Source organism: Pristiophorus japonicus, chromosome 1 (genome assembly GCF_044704955.1).
Source record: "Pristiophorus japonicus isolate sPriJap1 chromosome 1, sPriJap1.hap1, whole genome shotgun sequence".
In the NCBI taxonomy this organism is placed as follows: domain Eukaryota; kingdom Metazoa; phylum Chordata; class Chondrichthyes; family Pristiophoridae; genus Pristiophorus; species Pristiophorus japonicus.
In genome coordinates, this window is record NC_091977.1 from 328,012,348 (window position 1) to 328,038,326 (window position 25,979).

General features: G+C 42.2%; 1 protein-coding gene across 1 annotated transcript in view; it reads left to right on the plus strand.

The window, feature by feature from the left end:
* LOC139256197 (eukaryotic translation initiation factor 3 subunit E-A-like) overlaps positions 1-25,979 on the plus strand; it is a 129,539-nt gene that overhangs the window by 37,116 nt on the left and 66,444 nt on the right. The window contains exons 4-7 of the mRNA XM_070874161.1: positions 2,530-2,572; positions 3,158-3,262; positions 6,221-6,346; positions 6,546-6,670. Coding sequence (XP_070730262.1) covers positions 2,530-2,572; positions 3,158-3,262; positions 6,221-6,346; positions 6,546-6,670 — 399 coding nt within the window. The remainder of the gene's footprint in view (positions 1-2,529; positions 2,573-3,157; positions 3,263-6,220; positions 6,347-6,545; positions 6,671-25,979) is intronic.

A 25,979-nucleotide genomic window follows, 5' to 3' on the forward strand; every position in this document is an offset into this window, starting at 1 on the left:
CACCTGTCCTAATATCTTCCTATATGACTCGGTGTCAAATTTTGTTTGGGCTAAAGAACTGAAGGAGGAGAGGTTTTATTAAAATTGAAATAGAGAGCTACATTTGAAATACGTCTTGTCTCCAGTGTCCACCATCACACCATACAAAGGCATTGCCTCAGACAAGTTGCACTTCCAATGTGTCAAGTCTGCAAGGAAAAATAGTGATTGACTCAAATTACCACTTAGGTGCTGATTCACAAACTGCATTAATCCAAATAGTTAGCAATGTACAAAAAAGCACCTAATAAAATCTCTCTCTTTTTCCTTACAGTTTAAAAATAACAGTTTAAAAAAAAAAAAATAATCATGCAGTTCTGGAAAAAGAAATTGCTAAGCTTAGTGCCGATATTGGTAACTTAATGTTACGACTGTCCACAGGAAGCCCTGAATTGACCTGCCTTTCTGCCTGGAGCTCAGGAGTTGAGTACTGCTGAGAATGTTGAGAAGTTTTAGCTGCTATCGACAAATTGTGTGGGAGCGCGCATGATGGGAGTTGGGAGTTGCCCGAAGTGGAGGAAGAGCATCCAGGAGGGCGCTGAGCACCTCGAGTCTCGTCGCTGAGAGCATGCAGAAAACAGGCGCAGGCAGCGGAAGGAGCGTGCAGCAAACCAGTCCCACCCACCCTTTCCTTCAACGACTGTCTGTCCCACCTGTGACAGAGACTGTAATTCCCCTATTGGACTGTACAGACACCTGAGAACTCACTAAGTGGAAGCAAGTCTTCCTCGATTTCGAGGGACTGCCAATGAGTGGGAGTTATTTTATTCTGCTCCTGCAGTACCCAGAGTATATCAAGGGAACTAGGCCGGAAATTTACAATTAACTGAAGCATCTAAAGCAAGTTTTGTAAAACGTTAGATAAATATAATCACAAACATCTGTGATGCACGTGCAGCTGTCAGTCTCGGTAATATCAGTAAAATATTTTTTGCATCAGTAAATTTGCAGTGTGGCAACATTGGGTAAATTGCTGTGGCCTTAAGGCTGCAGGTAAAATCATGGTAAACGTGGAACTGCACTTCAGGTGGAATATTACTCAAAAGCAGTACCACAATAGATACATACACAGACAAAAAGGTTGCCGATTTGAATCCTGATCTCAAGTAGGGCAGCAAAGGGATTGTTTCAGTTGGTCGTAGTGTTTCCTGGCTGGGGAAAGGAAAGCGGTCAGTGATTCTTGTTGCTGGTCATCATGTATTCTTCTCTTTCCCCCCCCCCCCCCCCCCCCCCCCTTATCATCAGTATTGGTGGAAGCTGGCTGGGTCAGAATGAGTTTAGTCGATTGACATTTGTTGTGAAAGCTTTTATGGAGGAATAGCATATAAGTGACAAATTGAAGAGAGAGCAGTTATGCAGTTGGATGGTTTACTACAGAAATGGTCAGACGCAACAAATATTTAAAAAGGTGCAATGTATAACACAAAATCACAAGCTGATAAAACCAATGAGTACATTTGAAAAATTAATTATACAGCATTGCATTTGTCATTGGAAATTGAGGAGGAAAATCTTGTCTCTATTGGTGCATTCTATCGAAGATTTTATGGTCCTTGGTGGATAAATAAGTCCAGTCAACATAAGCGATGCCAACACAAATATTGGTTAACATTAAGACCTCAATAATTTTGTAGAACGTGTAATTGTACTGATGAAGAAGAAAACCTGGATTGAAACTGGTCCGTGAAGGTTTCCATAATTCATTAACCAAACAGATTTGACCTCGAATCTCCATGGGGGAATATGATAGATAATTTGGAAAAGTCCTAATTTTTTCCAGGATGTTTCACCACTGTTTTCTCACAACTAATAGATGCCTGGGTTTTGTTCAGCAAATTTGAAATGCAAAATGGTGTGCATTATGTGTTAAAGTGCACCGAGATCAGGAGTGTACAACGCCTACAAAGATGTTCAGGCTGCTGCCCCGGGTTTGTCTCAACAATAAATGACCTCTTCAGTTCAAAACATACTTCTGCATGATGGAAGCTCTGCAGCCACGTACACTGTACGATTGCGCACATTTGGTTGTTTGTTTTTCAAAACTGGCTGGAGTTCAGCAGACTGCCAGCCAAAGCACACTTTCATTGTTAACCCAAATGTGCTGCAATAATGAAAACCAGACCATTGCGTTTCGATTTGGGAGAACTTTGTGTGGATTTGGGCTGATTTGAAATGGCATCAGTCTCTGTAATCCATCTTGAGCATTTGTGATTATATGCATACACATGTACGGAATGAGTTGGTATGCTCAGTCCAGCTTCCATCAGCATGTATCCATGATAAGATAATATTAGTCACTTCCAAAAACTGTTGAATAGTGCACTGTTCTTGGTTCCAATGAAATATTGCGCTTTATTTACACCGACCTTTTATTACTCTTAAAAACATCAATGGACACGATTCCTGTAATGCCCTTCAATCTTAAGTGATTGCTAAATGGATGTGTGTTTTCAATTATTACGTTTTTGAAACTTCTTTTTTATCTAATAGGGATGGACGAATGCTGTTTGATTATCTAGCAGAAAAGCATGGGGTAAGTGGGTATTAGTTTATTATCTGGAATATTTAATAACGACTGCAGCATAATATAGCTCAATTGCTGTAAAATGAAAAATTACTGTGATTCATAATAGTTGAAGCAAAGCATATTAGTACCCTCTGTTACATTTTCTCCAATATGTGCTTGACTCTGCAGTAGGTTTGGATAGCATAGACGAACTTCACTTTTAATGGTGCCAATCAATTATTTTGTAACTGACTAAAAAGAAAAAGAAAGACTTGCATTAATATAGCACCTTTCATGACCATGGACATCTCAAAGAGCTTTACAGCTAATGAAGTATTTTTGGAGTGTAGTTGCTGTTGACTACTTCATTAGTTAAAATTAATTCATCAAATACCTTGGATGTGTTTTGAGTTCAAATGTAACTTAATTTGATGCAATATAATGCTCAGTTATTTTATCTTAAGGGGGAAACGTGATGAATAATGATTGTGGTACGACGCCATGGTATAATTTACGTCAAGTTGAATCTTTTGTGTTTATTCCCCAATGATGGTAGTTTAAAAACCATCTGCTTCCCTTCAGCTTATTTGTACCTGTATTTTGTTTTTGAAGTTTCGGCAGGAATATTTGGACACCTTGTACCGATACGCTAAATTCCAGTATGAGTGTGGTAATTATTCGGGTGCAGCAGAATACCTCTACTTTTTCAGAGTTCTGGTGAGTACCATGTCCTAGATGTTAATGAAGCTTAGCGCTTGACTGTCCAAAAGTTCTCATCTAGTTGGTCTTGTTTCCCATGCCCGCTGTTTATAGTGGGATCGTTCATGTGAGCGTGACATGGAAAACTAGACCATTCTTTTTACTTGGTCTTTACGATCTACTTTCAGGACCATGAAAACAAACTTGGTCATCGAAGCACTGCTAAAGATTTGCCTTTTGAGCAATTACACAGTTGGAAATTTGTACTTGAGATATATGCAGTCTGTACCAGTTTGGCTTCTATTCTTTGTGGTTATTGTAACTAATACCCAAGTCTGTACTAATGCTACTGTGCAAACAGAACAGGCATTATGTATCTATTTGTTGCGTAGAATTGCAAACTCTGCAATCTTCAGGAATTGGCAGCAGATGGGAACAGAATTTAGCAGTAGTCTAACTGTTGTTTTGGGAATGACGCATAGTGTATTGTATCCTAGTTTGCTGATGATGCAAAGCTAGGTTGGAAAGTAAGCTGTGGGGAGCACACAGAGCCTGTAAAACGGATATAGACAAGTTAAGTGAGTGGGCAATAAGGTGGCAGATGGAGTATGATGTGGGGAAATGTGAAGTTATCCACTTTGGAAGGAAGAATAGAGAAACAATATTTTTTAAATGGTGAACTATTAAATGTTGGTGTTCAGAGATTTTTGGGTGCCTTCATACAGGAAACATGGAGATTTAGCATGAGGTTACAGCAAGCAATTAGGAAGGCAAATTGCATGTTGATCTTTATTGTAAGGGGTTTAGCATACAAGAGTAAGGAAGTCTTGCTACAATTGTACACGGCTTTGGTGTGACCACACATGGAGTGCTGTGCACGGTTTTGGTCTCCTTATCTGAGGATGGATATACATGCCTTAGAGGGGGTGCAACGAAGGTTCACTAGATTGATTCCTGGGTTGTCCTGTGAGGAGAGATTGAGAAGAATGGGCTTATACTCTGGAGTTTAGAAGAGTGAGGTGATCTCATTAAAAACATAAGATTCTAAAGGGGATAAACAGGGTGGATGCTTAGAGGTTGTTTCCCCTGGCTGGAGAGCCAGTCTATTAATACTAAGATGAGGAGGTATTTCTTCACTCAGAGGGTTGTGAATCTTTGGAATTTTCTACCCCAGAGGGCTGTGGATGCTGAGCCATTGAGTATATCCAAAGCTGAGATATAGATTTTTGGACTTCAGGGGAATTGAGGAATATGGGGATCAGGCCAGAAAGTGGAGTTGATCAGCCATGGTCTTATTGAATGGCGGAGCAGGCTTGAGGGGCAGTATGTCCTACTCATGCTCCTAATTCTTGTGTTATTATAGTTCATGTCCTTTGCTAGGATGTACATAAATAAATCTCAGATGTTGGTGAAATTGCAATTGTGCTGCTGTAATACAAAGATTTTTATATGAATTAAAAATTAACTTAGAGTTATAGCACAGACAGAAAAAGATTCCAGGAATATCGGGAGGGAAATTATAATTGAGGTCAGGAGGAGAGGCTGGAGCAATTTTAGTGTTTGTTCCCAAGTTGAGAGGCAGAAGCAGGATTCTGCTCGTGCGTGCAAAGGGTGTAGTTGAGAGCGAGTGTGTGACGGGCGGGGCTGGGGGCTTGCATGATAAGAAATATAGGCAGGAAATGATCACCTGGTGGCAAAGCTGTGCTCCTGATACAAACAGTAATAGCTTAGCACATCAAGCATAAATGGTAAATGCAGTCAGAAGTCTTGATATCTGATAGGACACTTGAGAACTTTCAGTGCTTCTATAGGGTTGAAGTTAATGCCAGTGTGAAGTAATATGCTGGAAATGATCCAGAATGTTATAATGTAATAAGTTGAAATAGAAACTTGAAATGTATTTCTAAGGAGTTGAAAATTGATTTCCAACTTGAATTTCTGCATCAAATTATGACTTGAGCTGCCTTTTGTGGACAAAGTAAATTTAGGAGGGATACAAACTGCACTTCTCTGCTATGTAAATAACCCGTGAAGTCTTTGTTGAGGCCATATTATAGATGGGCGAAAGTGTAAAAATCAACTTCTGTTGATTACTTTCTAATGGCCCAGGTAAATGTTGGAAACCATGAATGATTAATTGTAACATCTACACATGGCCACTGAAGATCAACCATTGCATCAGTTCAGCAATGGAATGGCTTGCTTACATCCCCATGTATTTAAGTGCTATGAAATGGGGAGTGTGTGAAAAATAAAATGTTTTGTAAGTAAGCTAACTGTGTGCATGTCCTTTTGTGGTGCTGTGCTTTTCAATAAATAACAGTACGTAACAGCTTTTCCAGCTCTCCATCTTGGTGCCTCAGTTCAGGAAGATAAATGCATCAATATTTGATCAAATGTGACCAGCCATTGTTTTTATATTTGTATTGATCATGATGTGTGTGTATTGCCACTGACTTGCATCTTTTGGGTGTTGTGCAGCTTGCTGATATATCCAAAATTACAGTGCTGAACTAATAGTTTACTCATTCACTTTAGGCAAGACAATATTAGTAATTAAAAAAAAATACAAAACTATACCAGATGAACAAGTAAGGATTCCATTAGTTAAAACCAAGTGCCGCTGGATCAGTGGTGTGGGATTGTAGTTGAGAAAAGTTACATGTTTTGTAAAAGTTTGGTTTCTGAAGCTGCTAAATTACTGTTGTATCACGAGCAGGTTGAAACCTATAGTAGCAAAACTAATTCTAGCAAGCTGGTTAATACTTCATTAACGTTTTGCTGATTCAACGAGTGTTACCTTAAGACTCCCAAGTTGTAATCGTGCACTACAAAAAGCATTGGGATGTTTCCAATGCTGGCTTTAATTGATCTCCATGGTAGTTTATCCTTTGTTTGCCTCCCCAGTTATGCAAGGGAATAAGTACAGTAGGTTGAAATAATTTAATTTAATGTGTTTTCTTTTGGTTTCAACAGGTTCCTTCTACTGACCGCAATGCCCTGAGTTCACTCTGGGGGAAACTAGCCTCAGAGATTCTGATGCAAAACTGGGAAGCTGCCATGGAAGATCTAACACGACTCAAAGAAACCATTGACAATAATGTAAGCACCTTTCACGTGTTGCATACTTACCCCAAAGGTTAAATTTAGTCAATTTGTGGTTAAAGTAGTAATTTTTCAAATTTCAGAAGACTATGCTTTATAACTTGAATGTGTTTGGTACAGGTGGAGCTTTAAAGTAGATTGGTTTTCCACCAGATTTGACCTGCAGATTAAAAGCTGTTTCATTTTTATATCTCAGTCTGTCAGTTCTCCTCTCCAATCTCTTCAACAAAGGACATGGTTAATCCATTGGTCACTGTTTGTGTTCTTCAACCATCCTAAAGGCAGAGACAACATCATTGACCTCTTCCTTTATCAGCCACAGTGAGTACTGTACACACATAGCATTTCTCACTTGTTAAACTTTGCATAGATGGATTAACAGTCATGCAACGAGAAAAATTATGGGAGTGTCCATCCCTTTATGACAGTCATGTGATTTCCTTTAATGTGTTAGGAGCATGCACTGTTTCCCATTGCAACTTGGTGCTTTTTCACCCAGGGATTTAAAGACATAAGTTAGCCAAATAGTTTGCCATATGGCCCCATATTTTTTCACGTGTGTTTTAAGTTCAAATGCTATGTAAACGATAGTCAAGTCGTTTTTATTTTCCTGCGTGTACAATTTGAAGGCTTGCTGAATTTTGAGGTTTAAAGCCAGTAAATAAGCCAAAACATTTATCTATCGGGAGTTGTTGGTTTGTTATTGCAAACACTTGGCTGGTGTGTTGGACTGTTAATGAGGGAACATTTCAAATCCATTCACAATTCTTAACTATCCTGAGACCCCACATTTTGTATAGTGACGATTTGAAAGTAAATCCAAAATGTAGTTTACAACTTTTTCTATATAGAGCTGGTAAGTTCTGAATCGTTTGATGAAAATCAGACAGCTGACTTGAATACATAAATCCTACAACAACAACCTTTTATTTATATAGCGCCTTTAATGTAGTAAACCATCCCAAGGCGTTTCACAGCATTGTTATAAGACAAAATAAATACATTTGACACTGAGCTACAAAAGAAGAAATTACAGCAGATGACCAAAAGCTTGATCAAAGAGGTAGGTTTTAAGGAGCGTCTTAAAGAAGGAAAGAGAGGTTTAGGGAGGGGGTTCCAGAGCTTGGGGTCGAGGCAGCTGAAGGCACGGCCATCGATGGTTGAGCAGTTATAATCAGAGATGCTCAGAAGAGGGCAGAATTTGAGGAGCGAAAACATCTCGTGAGGTGAGGCTGAAAGTGATTAGAGATAGGGAAGGGCGTGGCCATGGAGGGATTTGTAAACAAGGATGAGAATTTTGAAATCAAGGCGTTGCCTAACCGGGAACCAATGTAGGTCAGCGAGCACAGGGGTGATGGGTGATCAAGACTTGGTGCGAGTTAGGACACGGGCTGCTGAGTTGGATGACATCAAGTTTATGTAGGGTAGAATATGGGTGGCCAGCCAGGAGTGCGTTGGCGTAGTCAAGTCTAGAAGTAACAAAGGCATGGATGATGGCTTCAGCAGATGAGCTGAGGCGGGCAATATTACGGAGGTGGAAATAGGAGGTGTTAGTTATGCCGCAGATATGTAGCCGGAAGCACATTTCAGGGTCAAATATGACACCTAGGTTGCGAACAGTCTGGTTTAGCCTCAGATCAATGCTAGGGAGAGGGATGGAGGCAGAGGCTAGGGAATGCAGTTTGTGGCAAGGATCAAAGACAATGGCTTCGGTCTTCGCAATATTTAATTGGAGAAAATTTTTCCTCAACCAGCACTGGGGGTCGGATAAGCACTCTGACAGTGTGGAGGAGTCAAGTGAAGTGATGGTGAGGTAGAGCTGGGTGTGTTCAGCATACATGTGGAAACTGACGGTGTGTATTCTGATGCTATCGCCAATAGCATATAGATGAGCAATAAGAGGCGGCAAAGAATAGATCCTTGGGGGACACCAGAGGCAATGATGTGGGAGTGGGAAGAGAAGGCGTTGCAGGAGACTTTCTGGCTACGATTAGTTAAATAAGAATGCAGCTGGACCCAACTGGACGATGGTAGAGAGGCATTGGAGGAGGATGCTGACAGGTCCAGGGGGAAGAGGAGGGATAGTTTACCTTTGTCACAGTCAAAGGATGTAATTTGTGACCTGAGAACTATTTTGGTACTGTGGCAGGGGCGGAAACCAGATTGAAGGGATTCAAACATGGAGTTTCGGGAAAGATGGGCACGGATTTGGGAGGTGACAACACGTTCAAGGACTTGAGAGGAAAGGGAGGTTGGAGATGGGGCGATAGCTAGCAAGCACAGTGGGGTCAAGGGTTGTTTTTTTTTTTGAGAAGTTTGAAGATCGCAGATTTTAAGGAGAGGGGAACAGAGAGGGTGTTTCCACTGATGGGGGAAACTCGAACTAGAGGGCATGATCTTAGAATAAGGGGCCAACAATTTAAAACAGATGAGTAATTTTTTCTTCAGGGTTGTAAATCTGTGGAATTTGCTGCCTCAGAGAACTAAGGAAGCTGGGACATTGAATAAATTTAAGACAGAAATAGACAGTTTCTTAAACGATAAGGGGATAAGGGGTTATGGGGATAAGGGGTTATGAGGAGCGGGCAGGGAAGTGGACTTGAGTCCATGATCGGATCAGCCATGATAATGAATGGTGGAGCAGGCACCAGGGGCCGTATGGCCTACTCCTGTTCCTATTATGTTCTTATGTAACAGTACCCGAGGAGAGAGAATTGTCGGTTAACATGGGAGCCAGAAAGGAAGTTGGGTGGTCAGCATTTTAGTGGGAATAGGGTCAAGGAAGCAGGATATGGGTCTCATGGGCAAGATGAGTGTGAAGCAGTCAATAGGGAAGATCCGAGAAACTGGAGAAACTTATAAGTTTAGGGCTAGGGCTGGGGGGAGCCGCAGAGGAAGTTTGGCCCGGTGGGCTAGGGAAAGGAAGGGGCAGAGGCAGCTGATCGAATGGTCTCAATCTTTGAGACAAAGAAGTTGATGAGCTCCTCACACGTTGGTGAGTGTGGTGGAGAAAGGAGAGAGGGGTTTAAGAAGATGGTGAGCAGTAGAGAATTGTAACCAGGTGTTGTCTTTGCATTACAGAATGATCTTGGAATAGTGAGCAGTTTTTGCAGACAAGGGTAGAACCCGATAATGCTTTATGCAGTCCAACCAGATTTGGCGGTGAATGGCTAAACCAGTTGTCTGCCACATTTGTTCAAGTCTGCGCCCCTTGGACTTGAGGGAGCGAAGATGAGGGTTATACCACAGGGAACGGCCAGGGTGAGAGAGAGTAATGGTTTTAATAGGGACTAGGGCACCAAAGGTGGTAGTGAGGGTGTGGTTGAGCATTATCAGTGGCTGCAGAGATGTCATGGTATAAGGAGGGCCAAAGGCTGGACAGTTTGGAGTTGATGAGTGCAATTGTAAGAGGGTTTATGGAGAGTTTTTTTCCAGGGGCGGACGCAGAAGGCAGTAGGGTTGGGTGGGGGAAGGGTGATGTGGGTGGAGAGCGATACAAGGAAATGGTCAGAGATGACCTTGCCTGCAATTGACATGGTAGGAATAGCAAGCCCACGAGAGATGGCAAGGTCAACGGGGTGGCCGTGAATATGCGTTGAGGAATTCACATGGAGGGAGAGATTCAGGAGGGCAGTGAACTCAGAAGAGAGAGCATGATGAATTGAGATGGTGGTTGAAATCACCGAGGATAAGAAGCTGCTTGGTGCAGAGGCCAAGGGAAGAAAGTAGTGAAGATATCTTGGTAATAAAATTTTTATTATACCTGGATGGGCGGTACAGAACGAGAATTTTAAGTGAGGGGTGAAATAAGGTGAGATGTTCAAAGGAGAAGAAAATACCGGAGGAGTTGAGAGACAGACTTATAGGTGACTTGTCTTGAGATGGCATCAACTGGCACATCTGTGCAATTGTGGTGCACTGTAACAATCTCAAATCCACCTGCAGCAACTTAGAAACTGATGAATAGTCAGGATAGGAAAAAAATCAGGGGAGGAAGAAGGCTGTTGGAACCGAGCAAAGCAATCGAAAAGGATGCAGAGCCCATAAGCAAAGGTGCCCCAGCTGCCACACAGCAGAGCTGTTTAGAAACCCAAAGTAGTGAATTGGATCTGGTGCTTGTCCAGAGTCCCAAGTGTGCGGCCGTGCCATTTCTGATTTAAATTGGGTAGCTGCGCGCTCATGCCAATTCCAGATGAGAGTACGAAGTAAAAAATGTGTGGATTTTGGATTGTATGTTGAAATTGTCTTTGATTGCTTTGTAAATTTAATTTCAGGAGAAATGCGTTTTTAATTTTTTCTTATGTCCAGAATCTGTAATCTGCTTGTAATGCTTGCTAGTTTGAGTTGGAAGCAATGCTCCCAATAAATGTTGAATTTTATTGAGTATTTTTGTGGCCCAGCTGGAATTTGGGTGAATTCTGAGACATAAAAGTGAATTATTTTGGTTGTAAATGTGTTACCGCTGAAGAGTTTTATGAGTGGGAGTAAAATGAGGGGCATTTAAGACGTTAACAGATTGAGCGGTGGGCTGTGAGGGAATAGCACTTTGGAAAGTTGTGGCAAGTTGCATGTTCGTGGTGGTACTAGGAATCCAGTGCACATTTCTACCTTGTCTAAATAAGAACATAAGAAATAGAAGCAGGAGTAAGCTATTCGCCCCCTCGAGCCTGCTCTGCCATTCAACATGATCATGGCTGATCTACCTCGACTCCACTTTCCTGCACTATCCCCATATCTCTTGATTCTCTTAATATCCAAAAATCTATTGATCTCTGTCTTGAATATACTCAACGACTGAGCCTCCACAGCCCTCTGGGGTAGAGAATTCCAAAGATTCACCACCCTCTTGAGTGAAGACTTTTCTCCTTGTCTCAGCCCTAAGTGGCTGATCCCTTATTCTGAGACTGACCCTTGGTTCTAGACTCCCCAGTCAGAGGAAACATTCCTCCCTGCATCTACCCTGTCAAGAATTTTGTATGTTTCATCGATCTAGTGAACCTTCATTGCACTGCCTCTAAGGCAAGTACATCATTCCTTAGGTAAGGAGACCAAAACTGTACACAATACTCCAGGTGTGGTCTCACTGGGGGCTCTATATAATTGCAGTAAGGCGTCTTTACTCTTGTACTCAAATCCTATTGTACTAAAGGCCAATTTAATTGCTTGGTGTACCTGCATGTTAACTTTGCGATTCGTGTAAAAGGCCACCTAGGTCCCTCTGAACACCAACATTTCAAACTCTCACCATTTAAAAAAAAAAATTACTCTGCTTTTCTATTTTTCCTATCAAAGTGGATAACTTCACATTTCTCCACATTATATTCCATTTGCCATGTTATTGCCCACTCACTTAGCCTGTATATATATCCCTTTGAAGCCTCTACATTCTCCTCAGAAGTTACATTCCCACCTACCCCAATACAGAAGAGATTGAATGTTTGCAGGCTAATTAGCCTGATTTTTAGCAGGATTTCACTGAGGCTACGTTGAATGTGAATCGCTTAGAATCGAAGTTCAGGTGTGCAACATGGAGAATTATGAAATTGTTAATGCTTTGACAATTGTAACATCATGGATTGTAAGTGACTTGAGCGTTAAAATTATCTGTAAACACTGATTGATTTATTTGAACATGAGTCAACCGCGACCACAAACATGTAGATTGTTCAGCAAAGCCAGCTGCACACATGTGTTTTATGGAACTTTTCCTGTGAAGCAGATGCATTAGATATATTTCACTTGATACAGGAGAGGTTGTAAACGCTGTAGTGCTCTGAACATAAACTAGCTTCCTATTTGAAAGATTAGAAGCTTTCTTTTTTAAATGCAAGATGAAAGAACAATTTGAGCAGCATGTAAACTCTCTGGTAATTGCTAAATGAGTAGTTTGCAAGCGGGAGTCTGGATCACAAAATCCTTTGGTGTGTAGAGCTTCTGCAGTTTTGAATTAATTGCCCATCTTCAAGCAGTGTGAATGTATGCACATGGCTTGTGTAGCTGCTTGCCCAAAGGGATCTGTTAGTCTTTAGTTAATCTACATTCTATCGTGGCCATGTGGTAAGCTTTTAATGTTGACCACATGAGTGCTAAACGCCTACTGCAGTGCGTGGTGTGGATGAATCCTGTTCAATTATAAGATGTCTTGCCCGTTGCATACTGTTCTAATTTGCCCCCGAGAGTATGTCACTGATTCTTAATTGTTCCCCTGTTTCCTGCAGCGTGCTCATGGTAAAGTAAATTGCTTGCTTATTTTATCTCGCTTTTGGTTCTGAGGAGGTGTGTTTCATCTTTTTTGGCATGTTTAGCCTGTGGCATCAAAATGCCACTGCTCTGTGCTCGTTAAAATGGTATTAAGTGAAGTCAAAATGATCTTGCTGCTGATTCACATAATCCGAGAGGTTGAGTCGAGTGTGTTGCAGTGTCCAGGGTTGCTAGCTGGCAATGTGTGATTTTTGTAGGAAGGCATTGTCCCCATCTGACAAAATGTCTGGGACTCTTTCTAACAAAAAAATTTGAATAAACAGAAAGGGGAGGGGGTAACCACAGAAGAAATGTAATTTAAAAAAAAAACTGCTGTCTAGTTTCTGTGAAACATTTTGGTGTGCATTAATTCTAGTTAGTTAATAATATGCTATGCAAAAATTACATGTTCTTAGAGTGGAGAGGTTAAAGGGGAAATTTAATAGAGGCAGTCAAAATTTGAGGGGATTTGATAGATTAAATAGGAGAAACTGTTTCCACTGGGAGGAGGGTCGGTAACCAGAAGAGACAGATTTAAGATAATTGGCAAAAGAATCAGAGGGAGAGATGCAGAGAATTTGTTTCTCAGTGTGTTTTAATCCTGAATGCACTGCCTGAAAGGATGGTAGAAGCAAATACAGTAGTAACTTTCAAAAGGGAATTGAATAAATACTTGAAAAGGAAACATTTGCAGGGCTATGGGGAGTGGCAATCATTGGATAGCTCTTTCAAAGAGCTGATATAAGCACTGGGCTGAATGGTCCCCTGTGCTGTATGATTCTGACATTACGAAATATCTAAGCCAGAAAGGATGCATCAGAGAATCCTTGAGTTGAAAGGAAATTAATGATATTTTGGGTGATATTTTCAGAAATCCATTAATACTGGAGAAGTGAAATTGAAGGATGACAAATATTGGGCCCAAGTTTCCCCAGGAGTTCCTTTTTTTTTGGAGTAACTAGTTTTTTTTGGAGTATCTTAAAAATCACAATTCTCCCCATTTAGTTTGCTCCAGTTTAAGTGAGTTAGTTCAGTTTCTTTTTTCAAAAGGGAGCGTTACCAGCCATTTAAGCAAGTTTAGTAAGTGAAAAGTTACTCCAAACTAACTTAGGTCAGCGTACGTGTCCACTTTTGTATGCTCAAAATCCTTGCGGAGACTTAAGGGGCCCAGGTTTCGGGCCGTGCCTAGAACGCCCGTTTTTCGCGCCACAAAGTGCGCCTAAAAAAAACTTCCAGATTCTCCAGCTCCCTGCATGTCCTCTGGCCCTCGGCGCGGCACAGCATGAGCTGTAGGGGGGGGCGGAGCCAGGTCCCTGCGCTGAAAACAGTGCCGGGACCTCTGCACGTGCGCGCTACAGTGGGCACGCATGTGCAGTAGCTCCAGGCGCCCAAAAGTGTGTGGGAGGGGCCCGAAGCACGCAGCCCCAAGCCCTGGCCGGAATAATAACTCAAACCACAGGCCTCTAAAACACTAGGCCTCAGAGTAAAATTGCTCTTGAAGGGTACTCGACACCAAGTCAAATTTATAGTACGTTGAGTCTTGTTATTGTCAAGTGTCATTTGTTGTAGTTTTCATTGTTTTTGTCAACATGCGATATTTTAGTTACTGAGAAAACTAAGCAAGTGGCCAAAAGGATTCATGAAAATGAGAGGAATTTTAATTTTAACTAACTAGTTGCAAGTGTGCTGGAAATTTGCCCAGTATTTGTGGATGCCCAAATGTGACACAGTGGCAGGAAGTGTTTGCAGCCGTGCTATGTATTTATTGGACTCTCCCAGTGCATTCACAATTGAAACAATTGAGATCATTTTATGGTGCATTTGTACATTTAAGTGCATATTGAGACGTTGAGGCTGTTTTGCATTTAGGTATACTGTTGCATCAATTTGAAGTTGGATAAAGTGTTTTTTTTTCTTTATTCATTCACGGGATGTGGGCATTGCTGGCAAGGCCTATCCCTACTTGCCCTTAACCGAGTCGTTGCTTGGCCATTTCAGAAGGCTGTTGAAAGTCAACCACATTGCTGTGGATCTGGAGTCGTGTGTAGGCCAGACTAGGTAAGGATGGCAGATTTCCTTCCCTCAAGGAGATTAAGTGAACCCAACAGTTTCCTTGCTCCATTCCTGCCCCACATGTGTATAGCAAAGGGACTATGCATTGTGCAAGAGGCCTTCACATTTGCCTTGTGCTTCCCTTGGAAGATGGCTGAGTGTCCGGTTGTCACCTCCAAAAATTTTAGGTCAGCAATCTTCATGTTCCCCTTTCTGGTGCCATGTCTAATGGCAGCCTGAAATATTGCGCCATAGAAGTGATCTCAACTTAAATGATAGGAAGTGCAATCTGAAATGTATTTCTTGTCGATACTCTTATTTCACTTTTTGGATGTCTTCTCCACAATTACTGAGGTGGGATGAGTAACCCAGTTTGTAGGCTACCATGGGCGAAGATCAGAAGCGTGTTTGAGAACATAAAAATTATTAGCAGGTGTAGGCCATACTGTCCCCTCATTCCTGCTCTGACATTCAATAAGATCATGCTAATCCTGGACCTCAACTCCTGTCCGATCCCATATCCCTTGATTTCCCCTAGAATCCAAAAATCTATCTATCTCAGTCTTGAATATACAGGTGCAGCGTCCCAAATCTGGACTCTCGGGACCGAGGCCATTCTGAATTTTGCGTTTTACCAGACTTTAGAACGTCTTTCTGGCGTCACGAATCCAGAAATACCTGAGCCCAGGTTTGGGTATTTCCGGATTTCGAAACGTTGGAAAGGGCGGGGCGGTTGCTCTCTGAGGAGCTGTTTGGGTCGCTGGCCCTGTGGAGGAGGAGGAGGAGGAGGAGGAGGAGCCGCGTAGGTGCCGGAGGCCGGTCGGGCACACACACAGGCAACGCAGCAGCCTCCACAGCTGTGTGAATGAATCTATGTTTATAGGCGGCGGGCCGTCCAGCCAGGTGACAGGGTAGGTATAGGTGCTGCATTGTCAACACCACAGATACGCAATGGTTCGCCAGATTAGAGATCACCGCACCAGGAACGTCATAGCCCGAAGGCTGATGGGCAGGAGACCTTACACACGTCGGCAATATCGAGCCATGCGCTCGTACCTGGACTTGAGCGAGGCTGATTGTGTCAAAAGGCTGCTTTCCGCAGAGAAGTTGTCGTTGAGATCTGTGATATGCTGAGAGCAGATTTGCAGCCCAGAAGCAGATCGCCGACTGCCTTGTCTGTTGAAGTGAAGGTAACAGCTGCACTTGCCTTCTATGCCTTGGGATTGTTTCAGGCTACAACTGGAGATGTGTGTGCCATCTCTCAACGTGCAATACATGCCTGCGTTTACCAGGTCACGGCTGCACTGTGTGCGCGGAGGAATGACTTCATCAAGTTCCCAATGACCGCACAAGCAATGCATGACAGGGTTGTGGGCTTCTTCAGGATTGCTGGCTTCCCAAAGGTACAGGGCTGCATTGATTGTACCCACATAGCCTTGCGAGTACCTGTGGAGGATTCCGAGCAGTACAGGAATAGAAAAGGTTTCCACTTCATCAATGTGCAGCTCGTGTGTGACGACAAGCAGCGCATCATGTCAGTCGATGCGAGATACCCTGGCAGCACCCATGATGCGTTCATCCTATGTGACAGCGTTATATCTGACATTTTTGAGGAGCAGCCAGAAGGGCTACTGGGAGACAAAGGGTACGGCCTGACCACCTGGCTCATGACGCCCCTACGCGTGACATGGACGGAAGTTGACCGTCAATACAACACGGCGCACATTGCGACGCGCAGCATCATTGAGAGGACCATTGGCATATTGAAGCGGCGTTTCCGATGCCTGGACCATTCCGGAGGCCACTTGCAATACTCCCCTGAGATTGTTGGTCAGTTCACTGTTGTGTGCTGCATGCTGCATAACTTGGCCATCATGAGGCAGCAAGAGCTGGTAGTGGAACCAGAAGACCCACATGAGGAGCCAGTGTCTGGTGATAGTAGTTTGGAAGAGCAGGATGAGGATGATGACGACTATCAGGAAAGCATGCAAGTGCCTGATGCCGGAGCACGAGGTCGGAAGAGGGCCGTCCATCATGCTCCTTTAACGATTGCTCGAGCCCTGCGCCAGCAGTTCATCCATGAACACTTCATTTACTGATGCCTGAGGGCTCTGACAAATGTTGCACATGGACATGTTTATTTTTTGGAGTTGTTCCTATGTTGTGTTGTGTTAATGGAACATGATTCAGTTTTAATGAAAAAATGTTTTATTGAAAAGTTAATGTCACTGTAATAAAATATTTGTTGTATCAAATTTTACTTTTTAAAATGACTTGAAGATCACTTATAAACTTGTAAAGTTACAAAACAATTTCAATTTGAAAAACGCTACTACAGCAACATCAAGAACAAAAGCAGCAAAGAAAGGCTGCAACCATCTCTCGTCCACATCTCAGTGAATGTTCACTTCTTCATGGGGGTGTCATTTGATTGGCGGGGCTGTGTGCCCTTATTGCAGCAGCTACCGCCATGACGGCCTGTGCCGCCACTTGCATGCCCTCCCTGACTGCCTGTGCCATCGATTGCACTCCCTCGGACATTCCCTCCATAATTTCCCATGTCATTACTGCTATTTCTCCCATCAGGACCGTCACCTCTTCACCCACTGCACTGACGCTACCGATGAGTGATCGGGTAAGCTCATTGGTCTCCATACCCAATGCCACAACCTGAGCCGCATCTGTTGCATGCTGCATCTCAGGAGAGCGTGTCTCCAATCTCCTCCTCTGCCTGGGTATGCCTCGCGGCACCACTACACTAGGAGGCGTGGGCACGGACGGTGGGACGCTCTGTTCCAAACGGCACCACTACACTGGGAGGTGCAGGCTGGAATGGTGCGCCCCTGGGTCTTGCATCCGGCACCACTCGAGTGCGAGCCGTTGGTTGGGATGGTGGGTGAATGGGTGTAACCTGCTCCATTATATCACCAGCACCACTGGGACCCGCAACGTTTGAATCAAAACCATGGAAGGTGGAACCAGAACCTATGCAAGGGGTTGAAACTTCGATGCCCCTTAATGTGGGCTCATAAACATTAATTTGGAAGGTCTTCCCCGTAGATATGTCATCGCCGCCAGCATCCAGTCTGGATCGTCCGCTACTGGTTTTTGTTCCGGATCTTCAGGGTTGGCATCATCATATCATCATCTTCTGCAAAATACATCAGAACAGTCAAATGTTTTACAGCAAAGGACGGGACAGGATGGGTGGCATGAGTACTCTCACATAGCAGGCCAGGCAGCAGATTGATTTGAAGGGCCACGATGCATTTTCAGGACTTATCCTCATCGCGTGCGGGCCCAGCTTGTGCTGTACTGATTGCTTTTCTCCAGGTACGATTCATCATAGCAGCTACCCTCTGTTCCAAGGGTGTCAGTGGATGCAGATTGGGCACGACTTCTGTTCGAGTTGCTCCCCTTTTATTGTGGGCCAATTTCTTCTGCAAAGAGTAAAATATAACTTTACAGAGTGCGTCTTTCTGCAGGGTGGGACATACAGGTAGTCACATTACAATTACGATTACATTAAAAATGAAAATATTACTTACACTAAACTTGACCAAGGTCGTGACATTACTTTTTACACTGGCTTCCAGATTTCATGGTATGCACCACTGCGCAGTAATCTTCTGCAACTTGGTTCCAGCATTTCTTCATTTCTTTAGGTGGCACTTTTATGTGACCTCTGTTGCTGGTATCCAGCTCCTGCCATCTCTGCTCAATTACGTTAACTAATATCTCCACTTCCTCATGCAAGAAATTATTTGTTCTTGGTGGACGTTGTTCCATTGCTGTATTGAATTGACACACTTATTTTTCAAAACAGTCCTTATTTTGCATGCACCTATGCAGCACTTGTTCTGGAAGTTTAGCAGCAAAAAGCAGCACTCTCTGATTTCAGCAGGTGATTTCTTCAACAGTGCTGCTAAAAGCACTCCTTCAGGCACAAAAAAATCACCAAGATTCAATCCCAAGCCTTTCCACAGCTCCACAAAACAAATCGGCACTCTTCTTCAAGTTCCTTTAAAAATGGCCGAGTGCCAATGTTTGTAACCTACTGCGTGTGTGCGCGTGCTCCAACGCGCATGCGCAGGGCTGCCGGCATGACATCCTCTGATCAGAGTTAGCCCTGCCCCCCTGCACTTTCAGAATTGGCGCGACACTGTGGCCTCCCCCTCCACCCCCCGGGGCTGATCGCTGCTCCGAGGAACCTGCTGGGAGACCGAGAATTCCTCCGTAAGTTTTTGACGCGCTTTTGGGCGCAAAGAACGGGCGTCTATGTTGGGGCTGTGCCGTTCTTGGCGCGGCCCGAAACTTGACCCCTTTGTGTCCTCCTCACAGCTTACTTTCCCACCTAGCTTTGTATAGTTGGCAAACTTGGATAAATTACTCCATGTTTGAGAGTCAAAACCTTGCGGTTCTCTCTCACATTGAGTTGTTTGGAGTTCTGTGGGCATTGCTGATTTAATCCATGTCAACATAAGGTAACATCTCTGTGATGGAACCTAGTTTGTTTCAATTAAATGAAAAACAGATTTTGTTTTTGACGAAGTTTAAATTTGGTAGTTTCCTTGATGTAAATAGCAACATTGCCTCAGTTGCACAGATTGATTTGCTCCATCGTTTAGAATTGCATGTTTGATGCAGGCATATGAAGTATTCATATCTTTCTGGGTGGTGTTCCTTTTGACATCTGCTTCCTGTTGATCTTAGTATTTTTTAAAGTTTCCTGTCTATGCATGATTTCTGATTGGGAAAACCCTGAAGCAATGCTGATTGGTTTGTCTCTCTCTTTGTGATGATACTCATCATGTGGTTAGCAGCAATCAATCCGAATGTATCGCTAAAATTTCCCAGTCAACCTCACCTACTGCCTGAGCCCACCCTCGCTTGCTGACCTGAGCTCTCACCCAACCCTTCCGTTGGGCCCAGTTTGCTCTGCTTCCAGCCTGTCTCTTTTATGTGCATCCTGCCATAACTGGCCACTTGACCTCCACTGCTGTCCTTGCTTTTGCCTGTGGATAACTTATCAGAAAATCTGTGTGTGTGAAGTACTGTTGAGTTTGTCTGGGAATCTTTCAAAGAATTAGCAGGCGTTTGAATTTTAACCCTGAAAGGGTTAATGCCGGGAAATTGAAGCACCGTGGGAATTCTTTTGATTTTATCTGAGCGAGAGTCCTCGCAAAATGCTGAGGATGAACAAAGATTCAAGCATAAGAGTACAAAGAGGCTGAACTTGCCATGTGATAGCAACAACTTGAAATTCTTAATAATGAGCAACAACTTGCATTTATATAGTGCCTTCAACATAGTAAAATGTCCCAAGGCACTTCAGAAGCACAATTAAATACAAATTGACACTAAGCCAAAGAAGGAGATACTATGAAATATGATTAAAGCTTGGTCAAAGAGAGAGGTTTTAAGGAGCATTTTTAAAGGAGGGAGAAAGGAGGAGAAGTTTATGAAGAGAATTCCAGAGCTTGGAGCCTAGATGGCTGAAGGCACAGCTGCCAATCATAGGGCAAAGGCAGTGGGAGATGCACAAGAAGCCAGAATTGGTTGAAGGCAGAGTTCAAGTGTTGTAGGGCTGGAGATCAGAGATGGGGAGGGGTGAGGCCAATGAAGGATGTGAACACGAGAATGAGAATTTTGAAAGCAAGGCATTGGTGGACCAGGAACCAATGTATGTCAGTGAGCATGGGTGAATGAGATTTGGTGTGTGTTAGGATACCAGCAGCAGAGTTTTGGATGAGCTCAAGTTTGTGGGGTGAAGAATGGAAGGCTATCCAGGAAAGCATTGGAACAGTCAAATCTGGAAGTAACACATGGATGAGGGTTTCATCTACAACAACTTTTATTTATATAGCGCCTTTAACTTAGTAAAATGACCTAAAGTGCTTCGCAGGAGTGTTTATAAGACAAAACAAATAAATTTGACAGCGAGCCACATAAGAAATTATGGCAGATGACCAAAAGCTTGGTCAGAGGTAGGTTTTAAGGAGCATCTTAAAGGAGGAAAGAGATAGAGGCGGAGAGGGTTGGGGAGGGAGTTCCAGAGTTTAAGGCCCAGACACGGTCACCAATGGTTGAGCAGTTATAATTAGGGGTGCTCAAGAAGGCAGAATTTGAGGAGCGCAGACATCTCGGGCGGAGGGGGGGATTGTGAGGCTGAAAGAGATTAGAGATAGGGGCGAGTCCATGGAGGGACTTGTAAACCAGAATGAGAATTTTGATATCAAGGCGTTGCTTAACCGAGCGCCAATGTAGGTCAGCGAGCACAGGGGTGATGGGTGAGCGGGACTTGGTGCGAGTTAGGACAGAAAGTGGGCTGAGAAGTAAGAAACCAGTTTCATGACCAGTAATGAACCCATTTCTTATTGTGCATTTATGCCTATTATATATTGTCTTTCTAGAATATTACATTTATTGTGCTTCATATTGTGTAACGACAGATATTATTTGGTAAACCTTTGGTCTGTATGGTGATGGACATTTTTAAGAGACTTTGATCTTGTGGGGTGATTTCATTAAATTGGGTGAATAATAAGCATTGGGTAATGGTAAACCTCTGAAGTAAGCATGTCTGACTGTAGTGTAGAATAGATGCAGCTTCAGAATTGTAGGGCAACAGATCACTACAGGAGCTGCTGCTAGACTATGCAATGGTTACCAATCATTGTTTACGGTTCTTCATCGATGAGAGGAATGTAACACTATTGCTGCTGATAAAGGGGAGTTCAGCTGAATGCTCCTGATGTCAGCGTTTTGGTTGTTTTGATGTGATGCAATAATATCTCATCTGCATATTTTTGTGACGAAGCATTATTTTATGATACTGCAAGTAATCCTTTTTAAAAAAAAAAATCAATACAGTTTACAGCAATCGTGTAAATCACAGAAGAGCTGAAGGTTGTTGTTTAGTTGGAATGAACAGGAATTCTGTGCTGATTTTAACCACCTATTCTGCCAAAATGATTAATTATTAAGGGAGACAGACAATTGTACATTTTATGGTCATTGAATTAAACATTTGAGTTGGAAATAAAAAAGACCAATCTGAGGTTTGGCCCTTGATGTGCAGCTGAAATATAGATCATAGAACAAAATAGTGCAGATGGAGGCCATTGAGCCATGCCTGTACTGGCTCTGTGAAAGAGCGAAACAATATGTTCCACTCCCCTGCTAGCCCTGCAATTTCTCCCCCCCCCCCCCCCTTCGAGCATTTATCCAATTCCCTTTTGAAAGTTACTATTGACTGGATAGAATAAACAAATGGTCTGGAAGGAGACCAAGCACATTGACTGTGCACTTCGTAGGAAACCATAGTCCATGAAGATGCTAGTCTTGGGGACCTGTGGCTTGAGTCCTGTTTATGCACTCAGCTAATATTTGCTTTTAAGATTGTAAAATGAATTGTCATTCGGATTTCACACAAGAACACCTAATTTGTTTGATTATTTTGAAATGACTCTGAAAACATCCAAATACAAATGATCGTCCGCATAAAGGCAGAACAATGGACAAATATTCAGCTTGATCACTTCCAAGTTTATCGTCCAAAAAAAAAAAATTACAAGGTTCGCGCACGTTGCAGCAAATTGACGGAGATTGGAGGGGAAGATTCCATGGACACGAGATTCGAAGAACAGTTGGCTCCATAGAAATATTTTATAATTAATTAATAAAGCTACACACAACTGACCTACAAATAGTTGTTTTGTCGCTTAAACTGCAAAGATGTAAAAAGTGGTTTTAATTGCATTGTATTAACAATCTTTTATATAAAATGTGAAGGGGTTGTAGCTTGCTGCAGCTGCAGGCACAATTTACTCTCCAAGGGAAAATGGTCAGCTTGCATACTATCCATTCTATCAAATCTCTGAAAAGTGGAACTGGATAATGAACAGTAGCTTTGAACAAATTGAAGTATCATCATTCCTTTTGCTGAAGGACTATGACTGCAATTGTCACTTTTGGGACGAGTCACTTGTCTTTCTACCCAACTTTGTTTCAGCCTGGTCTAATCATCAATTGTAGAGTAATGTGTGATCCTCCCAAGTTGAGCAATGTTTGTCTTTTCTGCATTTAGTGGAATACCACGCAACACTTTTTCAATATTAAGCCCTAAAGGCCAATCTTTCGATGAGTGTGTCCTTTTCATTAAAAGAAAAATCGTGACAATTGTTTTGTTTTCCATATTCAGATTTAAATTTGTGAAATGATGCATTCTGTTCGACTATGAACAACAGGTTCTTGTTTTGATATCATCCCTTTTAAGGTAGAAAAACATCCCAAGGCTCATCAGAGGTGTAAGGAATAAAATGGGCGGCGAGCGAAAGAAGGGGAGCATTTGTAGGAGTGATTAAAAGCTGGCACCGAGCGGTTGGGTTCAGGAGGGTCTTAAATTGAGATGGGTTTAGGGAGAAATTCCAGAAGCCTGGCAATCCCAAGTACACTTTTTTTTTTAAAATTGAGATTAAAAAGGCTCAGCAGGTTGGGAAATGTGGGATTCTCCTTATAAGCCAGTAGTATTGAGATGGGATTATGCTACTCAGATTGTCCTTCACCTGCCAATATGCTGTCATTGCATTTGAATGCCAAAAGGTTTGTGCTGTTATGCTGGCTGTATCATCACCTAATTTGACCTGTATCTTATCTAAGGAATGTTTTCGAAGTTTGATATTGAGACTCTGGAGTGTTTTGAGGGTAAAGTAATACCTGAGATTAGGCATTAAAAGCAGAACGAAATTAGCTGCTTAGGCAATTAGTGTCAGTATACTGTCTGCAGCTGACCTGTAATGTAGGTACTAATATAATAGCTGATATATTTGTAATAGAATACTGCACTACTTGCAGGATTATTATGTCATATCTTTGGGTCAAGCTTGTATGTGAACTTTTCATTTGGATGCTGTTGAGATGTTTTCTCATTGCAGTATTGTACAAGAAATAGATGCAGTAAGTGCGTCATTTAGATTACAATATTGATCACTGTGTACAAAGTATGTGGTTTCGATAATGTGTCTGATCTAGCATTACTTGAGTACAGGTTCACTGTTAGATGTCAAGAAATTCATTATTGTAAAAAATATATAAATGAGGTCAGTTATTTAAGCTCTCAGTCTTTAATTGCCATTGAATGGACAAAGTTCTAAACATTTTGGCCCAAAGTGTGGCTGTTCCCGTTGGGTCCTACTTATTCCAGCCATTCTGTCAAAATGGCCACTTAATACACATACGCATGTTCCATATCTTCAATTAGTAAGGAAGGTAGCGGGGTGTCGGGTAGTTAAATAACTTGGGTTTATATAGCACCTTTCACATCCTGGGGATGCTCTAAAGTGCTTCGCGGCAAGGGATTCCTTTTGTAGTCTAGTTGCTGTTCTGTCGACAAAAATGGCAAACAGTTGGATCACAAACAGCAGATGAGATCATTCTGTTTTTGATGGTATTACGGGATAAATGTTGGCTGGGACACGGAGAAATCGCCTGCTCTTGTTTGTAATGCGCCACGGGATCTTTTGCGTCCACCTGCGAAGGCAAAGAGGGTGTCAGTACAACATCTGACCGACGGGCGGCACCCCTGAGAATCGGTGCTGCGTCAGTACTACGGTGAAGTGTCAGCCTAGTTTATGAGCTCGAGTGGGCTCAAACCCACAACCTCTGACTCGGGACAAGAATGCAACCACTAAGCCAAACTGACCCCCTGTTTTCTCATGTGAACTTTACCCTCCAATGTCAAGAACCTGTAGGCTTGATTTGTAGGAAAGACAATGCCAAAAATTAAGTAACGGCTATAATTTAAGTTTATAAAAAAAAAATGAAAGCCATGTTTTCTCAATTTCAATAAATGGTCTTGCAGGACTAGGGCATTGTCTTATTACATTTGACTCCCACTCCCTCCATGTCCTCAGAGTCCAATGCGAATCATCTGACTTCAACTCGTTGAAGGCATGGGCCTACAGCTGAAAATTGCCACTGACTTGGTATTCTCTGGTGTGATGCTGGCTGTGGAATTCAGAACATTCAAATTGTGTAGTGGTTTTGTTGGTCTTCTGAGATTCTGGTTAACGTGTTGATCAGCCTTAAGCAGGAAAGGGGTACTGAGGGAATGATCAGCCATGATCTTATTAAATGGCGGTGCAGGCTCGAAGGGTCGAATGACCTACTCCTGCACCTATTTTCTATGTTTTTATGTTTCTAAAATGGTTCAGGAGAATTTTTTAAACTGTTATATAAATATTCGATATTATCGAATCTATAATTACGTATATTGTATATATTTATATAGGGGCTTAGGCATGAAATGCGGAACTTGCGATCTGTGAAGTATCCTCTTGACATCGCACGGATCCAAAAGAAGAGAGCCCCGCGGGTGGAGACTTGGGCTATTTGCCCAGCGAGTGCCCATGAAATTCTTATGCCTGGTTAAAAACTGGCATAAAAGTTTTTAAAAAAAAAAAGATAAATAACATTATTCACTTAATTATACATTAAAAACACTGTCCATTAAGGTAAGTTTATTTTTAGCCCTGTTGAAACATATTTTTAAAATTGTTTAAAATATTTAAATGGCATTTTAATTAATTTTAAATATGTAATTAAAAACATTTTATTTCATGTGTTTGTGTATTTTTTAAGTGATCTCCATTCATACACAGTGATTCCGTACATAATGGTCCATTGACAATGTTGGTCTGGAACCTTTGAATGGAAATAGTTTTAAATGTCGATGGTTGATGAATAACAAAACAATAAGCAACTAGGGGGCAAACCAACTCAAATAACTAGTGAGGAAGAATAAAATTGACTTGGTTCGTGCCAAAAACAAAAAAAAATTATTATGCAAATTCTGGCATCTTTCCTGTACAAACTGTGATGCCCATAATGTAAACTGATGGCTTTTCGTGGGATTGTAGGGAAAAGTAGCATTGTATTAGCTTAACCAGATCCAAGATTTATTGCCCATTCTACAGGAGTGGTGCAAATGATCACCATAAAACGCAACTGGAATCTGTAATTACAGTAGAACATACACTACTGAGTATGTACTGTTACTGGAACTCCAGAAAGGAAAACTTTGCTTTTTATTCAAAAAGCAAAATCCTGCAGATGCTGGAAATTTGAAACACAAATGCAAAATGCTGCAAATCCTAGAAAAGGGCATTTGTGTGTGCCTGCACAGTGCTAAATATTAACCAAATATCTACACAGATATTCGGTTATCATTCAGCGCTGTGCGGGCATTTGCAGTCATTCTTGCACGCCTGCACAGCGTAGAAACTGTTGTCACTGGCAGGAGGTTTGGGAACCAGATTTAAAATAATCGGCAAAAGAA